The sequence below is a fragment of the Emydura macquarii genome, unplaced genomic scaffold (genome assembly GCF_026122565.2).
Source record: "Emydura macquarii macquarii isolate MOO-44397 ecotype Brisbane River unplaced genomic scaffold, CSIRO-AGI_Emac_v2 contig_2897, whole genome shotgun sequence".
NCBI classification, from domain to species: Eukaryota; Metazoa; Chordata; order Testudines; family Chelidae; genus Emydura; species Emydura macquarii.
The window spans coordinates 60,277,786-60,290,341 of record NW_027133034.1 but is presented as its reverse complement, the minus strand read 5'-3'; the positions used below and the strand labels follow the sequence as shown (position 1 = coordinate 60,290,341).

At 38.3% G+C, this 12,556-nt stretch overlaps 1 protein-coding gene across 1 annotated transcript in view; it reads left to right on the top strand.

Moving 5' to 3' along the window:
• Positions 1 to 12,556, top strand: part of MTREX (Mtr4 exosome RNA helicase) — a 79,911-nt gene that overhangs the window by 51,094 nt on the left and 16,261 nt on the right. The window contains exons 19-21 of the mRNA XM_067568585.1: positions 6,094 to 6,222; positions 10,947 to 11,057; positions 11,460 to 11,648. Of these exons, the coding sequence (XP_067424686.1) occupies positions 6,094 to 6,222; positions 10,947 to 11,057; positions 11,460 to 11,648 (429 nt within the window). The remainder of the gene's footprint in view (positions 1 to 6,093; positions 6,223 to 10,946; positions 11,058 to 11,459; positions 11,649 to 12,556) is intronic.

Genomic DNA, 12,556 nt, shown 5'->3' with positions numbered 1-12,556 from the left:
ATCTCAGCCTTCCACCCTCCAGTGCATGGCAGATGAGTGTTCTTCCACAAGATGATGGTCAGGTTTCTCAAGGGGCTGGAGAGACTGTACCCTCAGGTTTGTACTCAGAAACCCCCATAGAACTTAAACCTGGTCCTGTCAAGGCTCACCGGCCTCCCTTCGAGCTGTAAGCATTGTGCCCCATATGGCTTCTGTCTTGGAAGATTGTCTTCCTGATGGTGATCACCTTGTCCAGAAGGGTCTCTGAGACCCAAAGCCCTGACATCAGAATCCCCTTATATGGTATACTTCAAGGACAAGGTCCAGCTGCACCCCATCCAGCCTTCCTGCCAAAGGTGATGTCACAATTCCACAACTAGGACATTTCTTCCTGTCTTCTTTCCAAAAGTTCACAAGACTGTTGAGGAATGTTTGCTCCATACATTGGATGTTAGGTGGGCCCTCGCCTTATATTAAGAGAACTAAGCCCTTTGGCAAGTCCACACAACTCTTTGTAGCAGTAGTGGAAAGGAGGAGAGGGCTACCTGTGTCATCACAAAGAATCTCGTCCTGTATCCGAGCTTGCTACATGCAGGTGAATGTTCTGCCTCCAGCCATCGTGACCATTCATTCCACGAGAGTCCAGGCTTCATCAGTAGCGCTCCTTGTGAAGGTACCAATCCAGGACATGTGCAGACCTGCAACATGGCGTCAGTTCACACCTTCGCGTTCCACTATGCCATCATTGAACAGCCCTGTTAGATGCCAGTTTCAGAATAGTAGTTGTGACAAAGCATCCCCCCTCAGTCTTGCCGGGTAACAGCTATCTCCTCTGGCGGGATGGGCCTGTGGTAAATCTGCCCCACCCTGGACAAGTCCTTTGTCTCTCCCTTTAGTTGGAGTGTTCGGGGTGGGCCTTGGGTTGGGCCTATGGAATGTCCTTCCATCCAATGGGGGTGGGGTAAGTCTGTAACGCCCAGACCCTGGGGAGAGTAACTTTCCCTGGCTCCTTCGGCGAGGCTGTAGTTGTACTGGTGTTATTCCTGGGGGTTAGAGCAGTATCTATCCTTCCTTCCCCAAGCTGTTGTCTGGGTTTTTCCCTTTGCTGCTTCCCTCTTGGGGAGAAGCACTATCTCCTATTGGGGGAGTCTCCTTCCTACTGCTGCAAGCCTTCTGGCAGCTTGTGTCTCTCCCCACCCTCTCTAGCAGAGATAGGATTTTAGTAGGCCTGGAGTAGCCTTTAATTGGGCTCAGGTGCCTCTAATTGACCTACAGTAACCTTGCCCCTGCCTGCAAGGAAAAGGGCCTTTAACATTTTAGGGCTGACATACGTGCGCTCATATACCCTTTTATAGCCATCCGGCCTGACATTATATCACAGTGTTGCAATCAGCATGTCCATGAACTCCACCTCCAGGGGTACTTCTTGTGAGTCACTTAGCATGGAATGGATATGAGCAAGCACTCAAAGAATTAAAAATGGTTGCCAGCCTTCCATAACTGTTATTCTTCAAGATGTGTTGCTCATGTCCATTCCATGACCCGCCATCCTACCTCCCACTGTCGGAGTTACTGGCAAGAAGAAACTGAGAGCATGCAGCCCGCGGCACCCCTTATACCGAGTATATGTGAGCAACTCCAGAGGCAGTAGAGCTGGCCCAACAAATACCACGGAGGGAAAAATCTCCGGCAGCTGTGCACGCACTCCACCTAGCATGGAATGGACATGAGCAATACATCTCAAAGAATAACAGTTACAAAAAGTTAGTAACCATTTTTTCTTTAAATAAGTTTTATTGTTCTTTTGGAATGTTGCTATTTTTCTACTTTTTTATTCCATTCTCATTCAAGTTAAGAAAGTGGATTGAAAAATAACCATTGTACACTCTAAGTGCTGTTTCTTAAACTGCTTTCTTGTGAACCATTTGACAAGCAGTAAAACAGACGTTTTTCCCCTTAGTCTTTTTAATGTTTCCAATTTCTGTTACTCTGAGGTGTCTTTCCACCTCTGTCATGTTTATATTTTTTTTTTAAAAGCCTTGTATTTGGCCTCTCTGTCTTGTGCAACTCTTTTAGGATTTAATATTAGTATTGAAATAATGATCTGTGCTGGAAGGGGTAGTTCCATTTGGAACAGCAACTTTTAGTTGATCCATTGTGACAGCTGTTAAATTTTTCCTTCAGAGTATAGTGGAAAGTATGATAACAGATACTGAAAATTATGGAATAGGCTTAGAACTATGCAACTCCTAGCATTCATATGGAAAAGATAGTTTCCTTGGGGATTTTTTTTTTTTTTTTTTTTTGGTCTGTGGGGCAAATGCAAGACAATGATCAAATGATCTTTTTAAAATAGATAATGAACAGTTGCTTTAATACACATAGTAGTGAAAAGCACTGTGCCTCTTGTCTTATGAGTTTGTCCTGGGATATAAGTGATGCTGATGCAGCTGATCCAGCTAATATTTTTTCACAGATTTGTTGTTTTAATATATACTCAGTTACTTCAATGGTGATATGTTCTTTAACTTGTCCTAACTTCTTCCTCCACTGGTATAATAAGAATTCAGCTGGGAAAGTTCTGTTTGTTTCCACAACAATTTTATTGATGAATACCATTTAATACTACCAGCTTCTTCAGTAGTCAGCTTCCTTCCTGTATGAAAGTTGACTAATGTTTTTTCTCTAGGGAAGCATTTGCGTTAGACTTAATGTACCTCGTTAGTGAATTATAGCTTAGAGACTCTATTCTAAATCCTAAAACAAAGATTTGGGGGATGGGTTGAATTGAGACGTTTATTTGATCCTTGTTACCCCCTTATGATTTTGATACCTGTGTGATTTCTCAGGAGGGTGGGGAGAACATAAAATTTAAGGATTCCAGCATACAAACACAAATATCTGACGTCTTTTTCATTGACCTGAAAAGCAGAATTTTTTATACTTCCAAACTGGACTTGGTTCTTGTCTCCATTACAGAAACATTCAGTGTATTTATTTCTGTTACACTTCCCTTCCTGAATCTAACTCCTGGAATTCCTTCCGTGGGACCTCGTGGACGTTCCAAAGTAGTATGTTGTTATTCTCAGCTAATAGATCACCAGTGGATACAGCCACTGAGAACTGCTAGAAATTAGTTGTACATTTTTACTGAACTATAAATGTCAGACAGATGAAATATGAATTTTATAACATGAATATAGCAAAATAGCTATAAAAAGTATACTAGTATTAATTTAGCAAATTGATGTGACAATTAAGCACCTGATATTTAGTTAGACAGCTTGTAGTATAATTAAATAAGCCAGTTGCTTAATTAGTTGTCATCAATTTTTTGAATTCATATTCACTTCCCAATTGTATCGATATAATTTTAAATTTGTATTTTCATTAAAAATCAAAGTTCAAATTATTTTGATCAAATAATCTTTATTTTGAATTGCTATGTCAAGAATAATTTGTTTCAAATGATGCATGCTCTGTGCTGTACTGTATAATATATAGCAAACTGTAAAAAATTTGCTTTGGATCTCATAAAATTAAGTGTGGTTATTTTTGGTTAAGAAGCTTTATTTCCAATACACTGCAATAACTGCATATTGCTGTATGTGAAGGGGATCACGCACTGCAGGTGTCACCTGGTGGTCAGGCAGGGCGTCTCTTTTTTCAGAGCGGTCAGTCTAGTCTGATGGTGTGTGGTTCTGTGACAAAGACTTCTGGCCAGGACACGTTTTATTTCCACCCCTTTTGGAATATATATAGAGTCCAGCAACAGGATAGCTCTCTGGGTTAAGAAAGGATCTTGATGTCTCTCCTTAGGTTGAGGTCTTGACCCTTCAGTCCTCAGGGCCTTCTATCTCATAGACTCCTCATATCAAGGAACAGCTTCTGCCTTTGGCACCCCCTAGGAGTTGGTAGGGGAACCCAGGCCCACCCTTTCCACTGGGTTCTGAACCAGGACCCGGTGTAAGCAGCTGTGTCTTGCACCACCAAAGAGCTATACTGCTGCCTCCCTGGATCACTTTCTATCCTTCCCCTCTCTCCCAACAGGTAAAGACAAAGACATTAAATAACTGGAAATCAATGATAAAGTCTCAGACCTTCTGAGAATCCCAAATCTCTTCCCTTTGTGTTTGGCCACATCACTGCAGTCAGGCCATGGGCAGCAGGAACTCAGAGTGTTAGTCAGTTCACCTCTACTGTCTGCTGCCCTACTGAGCTGGCCTGCTCTCCTTTTGAGCTCCTCTTCCAAGCCATGCATTTAGAATATGAAGACTGAGCACTTTTCAACAAGATATGCCATGATCTGAGAGGTTTTAAAAAAAAAAAGAATATCATCCATCCAGGAACCTGAATTTCAAACCCTTGCAACACTCCTTCATTGGAAATACAGTGGTCCATCTGTTCTTGTCTTGTTTCCAGCAACATCAAATATCATATACTTCAGAGCAAGGGATAAAAAGCCTCAAAATGCACCTAACTGCAATACAACGACATTTCCAGTTTTAATCTTTTTCAAAACACTGCTGGTTTACATAGATGATTTAATTATGTTTGCTGCTACATGAGTTTCTAGTGCTTGAACTGTATTCAGTTTTGGCAAGACACTACTTTACCACACATGGATTTCATTTTCAACTAGAGCTGATGGCAATGGTCACAGTGGTTTTGTAAATCTAAATTAAAACAGCTGTAAGTACCTTTTGTACAAAATAGTACAGAATTAAGAGAAACAATCTTTCCACAAATGAAGACTTAAATTATTGGAGAATGACTTAGCTGTGGGACAGGACAACCTGATTTTTTATGTTTACAAATGGACAAATTAAAGTTATTCACAGTGCACTGAGAACCTCTGACAGAATGTTATTTGCCTATATTTTGCTTCGGGTACCTATAAAATGAAATCCCTTGATGCTTTTCTTTTTATCACAGCAATACAGTACACTTTTAAATCTGATCTGTGATTACATCATTTTATGCACATTTTACATTAATCTGTGATTTTAAAAAAAACTCTTGTACATGATAGTTTAAAATGGAGCTTCCGTTTTGGTTCTGTACTTTGGTTCTACTGCCAAGTAAATGTTTAAATGCAGTCCTACTACAAGCAAACAACACTGCTGCATGTTGTTCCAACTTGTAATTTTTTCATAGAAAACTACAACATCAAGATTGACTGACTGTTTAAAGAATACTACTTTGTTGAGCACCAGCCTTGTGTCCAGTGCAAATATAAGCCAGATATTTGTGCACCTAACTCAGTCATGTGAAGATTTGGCCCACAAGATGTAATTGCTCTTCCTCATACCCTCTCCCCCAAAATAAACATTATGCTGCAAAGATTTGTTATTGAATGACCTCTGTTGTGGGGAGAAATACTGATTTGCAAACCTGCAGATTAACTTTCTTGTTAAAACCCTTAGCAATGTTAAATATAAATGCTGTTTGGTAGTATCATGCAAGTGTTCTGTGCTGTGATTGTGGTTTGTTGGTATCTCAGTGCCCAGACCAACAAGAGTTAGGAGTTCTCATGTTGTTCTCACCCAGTGGTGAGTGTTTGTATTGCATGTGGAACAACAGAGGCTGATCGAGTGCCATTATTGACTGGCTCAAATGGGATTCAGTTTTCTATCAGAAGAAGGGATGCAGAAGCCTGAGAAAGTAAAGAATTTGGGAGATCAGGACTCCAAAATGGATGTGGAGCCCCTTCCCACTTACAGCCACTTCTCTCAGGAAGTATGGATACCTATATAGGTTTGGAGGAGTTTGTAGTTCTGGCACTGCAGGGAAATGTTGACATTTCTAAAACATTCATTTGAAAGCAATTCTGCACAGGGCAGGTATTTGTTGGAGCTAAAGGGGTGAATGTAATTAAACTGCAAAACCTTTATATAATGTGTGTGTGCATGGGAGACATATGTATATTAAAATATACTTAATTATAGTATTGATTTCAAGACCGAAGTACTGAATTGGTAAAGTTGTGCTGCAGTTTAGGAGCAGTACCTCTCAACATTTTTTAATGTTAATTGAAGTCCCATTTTCCTTTCTGTTACCAGTATTTTAAAAATTATATTTACTGTTGCTACTTTTTCTCTCTATCCACAATAGCCTAACTCTGGTGAGCTGGACCCATTATATGTGGTTGAAGTCCTGTTACACTGCAGTAAAGAGAGTTTGAAAAATTCTGCTACTGAGGCTGCAAAGCCAGCAAAGCCTGATGAGAAAGGAGAGATGCAGGTTTGTAGTTCAGTTTCATTGTCAAAAATCAATAGTGTGTTAAAATATATATTTTATAGCATCTTTCAGAGAATATCATGAAAGCCTTTCCAAACATTAAGAAAAGAGGGAAATTCTATTCACTCAGAAAGTGAAGGGAAATACATTGATTGATGCAGCTCTATGTTCTTAAACAGCTGCTAGATTCCACCTCAGAGGAAGCTGCTTTTCCATGGTGAATGAACTTGTTCTTCTATATCTGTTACTTAACTCACAGGAGTGTTGTGAGGTGTGGCTAATGTGTTATAAGAGCTTTGAACTCCCTAGATGAAAGACTCTTAAATCTTCAGAGTACTTTATAAAGTTTTAGAAGTGTGCTCAGAATTTTATATAGCCTCCAGGTTCACAAGTATCATTGCTTTCTCTAGTTGAAATTTTCAATTTTAAATGTAATGAAGATGTGTGACTAAACTCCCTACACTACTTTGAAAATCTCAAGCTCTGTAGTTGACATGATCATACAGATCTACAAATACTAACTTCATCTTGTGGGTCTTGTTCATCTTTGAATATCATTATCTTTTCAAATTTTTGTTTTTTTCATGTAAATATGATTTTTCTTCTTTCCACCTTCAGCCTATGAGCCTTGTCAGTGCTCTTTTAACCTAGTGTTCCATTCTAAAATATTTAACCTTCTAGCCATTTTCCATTTCATAATATAACAAAAAGCAATGCTGATTTTGAGATAAGAACCACAATTCAGGAGAATACATAGCAAATGTTTACAGAAAACACAGTGACACTACCAACAAACTTGGCAGTTTTCAACTCCATAAAATGATACCAACCATATAATCTCAAGATTGCAGAGGTGGGTGTTCAACCTGCTGTATATTTTATGTCTTTGACCGCTTATTCCTCATATTCTGATTAAGCTGAAGATTTAATGCTGATTCCTCCATGTTTGTCTTGTTAGTACTCATGAATCTTCATGTGCTCATTTGGTTGCCAGATAAGATTTTTCACATCAGCAGCTATTCTTACTCCTGCACCTTTAACAGTTATACCTCTGTTTAGTTTTTGGGAAGAGGTATTAAGCAAGACACTTTAAAATGTGATAGAAATCCTGTATTAAAAGCCAGAATAGTTACTGCATCACAAGTCTCCTTCCATAGATATTTGGACAATTGTGTTGGTATCAAAGACTGACAGAATTTTTTAATGTATTCAATATATTCTAATGGATTAGAATATTAATATTAGTCTGAGATGTTAAAGATGTCTGAGTTGGGTAATAGGACATCTATGTGTGTCCACAAAGAGAGCATTTTTAGGGTATGTCTTAACACTGCAATTAAAAGTCCGTGGCTGGCCTGTGCCAGCTGACTTGGACACGTGAAGCTCGGGTTGTGGGACTGTTTAATTACACTGTAGACATCCAAGCTTGGGCCAGAGTCTGGGCCTGGACCCTGTGAGGTGGTCTTCTGTTCCTTGTAGACTATCTGCTTTCTTTTCATACCCTGTTTGAGATACTTGTTCATCCAGTTTAGTCTGCAACCCTTCACTACAAACTCTTTCCTGTGCTTGGAATGCAGGCATCAGATAGTTTCTGCAACTTTGACTTAAAGTAATTCCAAGCCTCCTCCACATTCAGATCTTTGAGTTCCTTAGTCCCATCCCCTTCCCTAACTAATTCCCTTAACTTTTTAAAGTTTGCACTTTTGAAATCAAGGACTCTGGTTACAGACCTGTATTTGTTTATCCTTCCATTTAGTTTAAACTGAATTAACTCACTATCACTTGAACCAAAGCTGTCCTCTACAACCATTTTCTGTGATTTTAGGCTTCTGCACATACATCTATGTAGATGTCTTGACTGGTCTGCAACCTTTACACCCAGCAGGCAGTTCACTATGCGGTTTGTCTGATCATCACAAACCCGACTATCTAAATTTCTAATAATTAAATCCCCCCATTACTATTACCTCTCCTACTAATAACTGAGGTCCCCTCCCCTGGAGGGTTATCCTCAGCATAAGAAGATACCATGATACCTGGAAGAGATAATGGGATTGTTTCCCTTCGCTTCATGGTGTTCTTCCCCAAGACTTGCAGCAGCACGGGGCTGTCAGATTGGGGGTGTCACTGAAAGTCTTGTTTGTGTACCTCTCTATCTTCCTTAGCTCCTCCAGTTCAGCCACTCTGGTTTCAAGAGCCTGAACCCGGTCTCTGAGGGCCATGAGTGGCTTGCACCAAATGCACACACACGCCACCTGCCCACAAGACAGGTAATGGTACATGCTGCATTCAGTGCAGTAAACTGGATAGCCCCCAGTCCGCTGATGAACTTCTGCCTACGTTATTTTATTCTTGCAGGGGTTTTGTTTGTTTGCTGTTCATTTTTTAGATTTCAGTGGAGTTACAGCTCAACATTAAGGTGCATTGACAGATAGATAGAAAACTTGGGGGAAAACTATGGGGAAATTTGGGCTGCACTTGCCCACACACCATTTCACTGAAGCCAGCACTGTTAGTTCTTCTCTTCAAAATGAAATTGTCTGAAATTTGAAAGATATATATATATTTTAACAGACTGTAGTATCATAGTTCTTTGTACGTTGAAAACTGTCTGAAAACCTGCAAAATCTGTTTTGTTTTGTGTGTTCTGTTACAACCCTATTTTAAAGTGCAAGGATTTCAATCCTCTTCAAATTAAGCTTGCATTGCAGGCTTTATCTGTGATGTACTATAAGTACTTTTTAACTTTTGGCCTTTATAAAAATCCTACAATGTACTATAGAAAATAATCCAATAGTTCCAGAGATGTTTATTAAATTACAAGTAAATGAGTTTTGTAGAATGTCAGGTTTAACTATCTGGCTGCACACACATTTTTTTCCTTATATGTGGTAAAACAGGGAATCCAACTTATTTGCCCTTAAAGTTATTGTAATGGAAATTATAGAAGTTGCTTTGGCAAACTAATTTTTTCAAAATCTCTTATTTCTACATAGTACAATTTAATAATGCTACTTTGCTATAACAGACTCTTACCTGAAATACAAAAGCATGCCACAGTTTGCTAAATAGAATTGGGGAATGCAGAAGTACAATGTTCAGAGTTAATTTATTAACATTTTCACACTTATACATTGGGACTTACTGGTGCTTAAATGCATGCAGATGAGAATAATGCAAATTTAGGCCTCAGCTCAGCAAAGCATGTGTTCATGCCTTTGGGTATTAAAGTTACTTTTCTAAAGTTTGTGTACAGTACCTCTCAGAACCAGAAAGCCTTATTGAACTCTCTAAAGATGTGGTTACTTAATACTAGTGACCTCTGAATAGCAGGTATAATGTCCATTACATATATGGGACATATACTTCATAATAATTTCTTAATGATATTTCATGCTTCTGTCATAATCGTTGAATTTTGTCACTTGCATACTAAAATGGTGAGATTATTTCTAGCTGCTTAATAGACATGCCTTCAAAGTTCTCTGATCAGCAAACTACTAAAAACATTTAAGTGGAGATGGTAACAAAGTTAGGGTATAAATAAGTAATGAAAGAAGTTGAGAGTATACAAGCTAAAATACGGATGCCTTAGTGTTTATAGTAATGTGAAAGATGGACATTTGTCACTACATGCAGCGCAAGCTCTTAACCCATGTTATACAGAAGACATTTTGATAGCTATTAACAGAATTGACTTAGGCTACATCTACGCTGACAGCGGCAAATTCACCGCTGTCCGATCGATTTATCCAGTTCGATTGAGTGGCAGTGAAGACATGCTCAATCAGTCCAGAAGTCGATCTAATAAAATCACCTCCCCAAAAAGCATAGCACTGTGTCAACAGGTATGCATTTCCCGTTGGCGCAGTGCAGTAGAGATGGCATGCTAAAGGGAAGTTACAAAGTCAATGGGAGTTACACAAGCTACTCTGCAAGGCATGTTGGTAGTCAGACTTGTACATCATATATAAAGAATTTGAAGTTTTTCAAATGTGTGGGACCACTGACTAACTGGACTTAGTTACAGTTCAGTATATTGTACTGTTAATTATTTTATAGACTTTCAAGGTTATATTACACCTTCCTTTTTTTTAAGCACTATACAACTAGGCTTGGCAAAATTTGATTTTTATTTTATAATTTCAGTGGATAATATCTGATTATTTTTTAGCTTTTTTCCAGTTTTTATTGATTTTTTTTTTTTAAATTTCATAGCCGTGAGAAATTATGGAGGTGGTCAGATAAGGGGGGAGGGATCAGGGAATTATTTAATGATGGTAGATATTGAGATTCAAAAAGTTAAAGCTTTATAACCATAAAAACACATTGTCAATGTCACATGTCAAAATATACAGAGTAAATATCCTTAAATCAAACTCTAATATGTTCTCGGGTAGCATTTTTTCTTTCTTTGTCTGTCTGTAAATTTCAGTTATTATTGATGGAAATATTTTTTCATCTGTTTGTGTATGCATGGCGAAATTGGCATTTACCAACTTTTACTGATAAAAATCTAATCCTTTCAAGACTAGTAATGATCCAGAAAAAAGTTATGTATAAAGACATTGGTTGAACTGTTTAAAATAGAATAAAGCAAGGTGCACTAAACAAACAGAGAGCAGATTAAATACATGCAGCAACTAATACATTAACTTTTGGTACTGAACCCAGAAAAATTATTACTTTATCATTTACCAAACTCTTATTTTTGTTGTTGTTGTCAGGTTGTTCCTGTTTTGGTGCATCTTCTCTCAGCTCTAAGCAGTGTCCGACTTTACATACCCAAAGACCTGAGGCCCATCGACAATAGGCAAAGTGTGTTAAAATCTATACAGGTACGTAAGTTCCATTAGAATTTAAAAAAACAAAACAAGCAGTATACTCTAAACAGTGAGATGCAATAGGGCATGAGACACTTTCTTACATTCACATTCACGTTTGCTTCATGTCTTCAGTTATCTAAAATTAGTATTTTAGAAGCTTAGTACATGTAAAATATTGGTTACCTTCAAACAAAATGACTTACCTGATTATTTTAAAAACTGAAATCTAATATGCCAAATTTCAGCATAGAAGAAACTTCTATTGAGGTTTCATACATCCCCTAAATAATCTAATTGTGCCAGTTGTTTTTCAGTCTGTCCTTTTTAAATGTACATTTTAATCTGTAAAATCTCATGTTGCTGCTAATGTCCGCATTACAAAACATGCATTTTTAAATCTTTTTTTTTTTTCAGGAAGTACAGAAGCGGTTCCCTGATGGAGTACCATTATTGGACCCTATTGATGACATGGGCATCAAAGACCAAGGACTGAAAAAAGTCATCCAAAAAATAGAGGCTTTTGAGCACAGGATGTATTCACATCCACTTCACAATGATTCCAGTTTGGAGACTGTGTATAAGCTTTGTGAAAGAAAAGCACAGGTGAGGGATGGTCTATATCAGCAAGTAGCTGAAGGCATAGCCAATAAGCGTGCACTGCTCACTGATTAACATTTTATCTAGAAAGCAAAATGTCTGTTGTATCCTCCTCCTCCTCTCTCCCCCCCCTTTGAAAAAAACCCAATGTTGTAGAATCTCTGTAGCTCTGGCTGAGTTTTCATGAAGTGAACTTTACTCTTTGAGGTATTTGATGGAAAGTAAGCAAATCTGATCCGATTATTCTTTTTCAGGAAAATTGACATGGACCAGAAGGCTGCTCAGTTATCACTAGATCCTAATCATTAAGGAAAATTAAGTAGTAATGTGCATAATACAAATAATGTGCATTTTCACATATGCCAGATATACTTAAAAGTGACCAGTTTATCTACACCTTGAGACTACTCCCAAAACGATTTCAGAAAGGTTGATAAGTATGGTGTAAAAGACTACTTAAAAACTGATCCAGTATAAAATATTTGATGATCAAAATAAGGGAAATCACACACTGGGACAAATTCTCTGCTGCCTTACATTCTGTGTAATCCCACAGAAGTCACTAAGTGCACAATTCTTCCATTCTTATTCATGTTGGAATAGCACCCGGTTTTTTTGCGAGTATACTCATTAAAATGAATAGGGCTGTTGGTCTAAAGTGCTACTTGGCTCCTGTGAGGGTATTGGAGTCTGGTGCTGATTGCAAATTAGCCTCGAATTAGGCCTCCAGTCTAGTCTTCCTTAACTGTGTGGTGCCAAGAGGCTGGGGACAGCAGTGTTGGAAAGTCTTTGCATCAAAAGATTGAAATTTATTCATTTTGAAACTGATTATCCTAACCTACAATTATTCTCAAGAAGGCATCTGTCATCCTATTGGAGCAGTTTATTACAAGTTTTATGGCACAGTTTGTTTG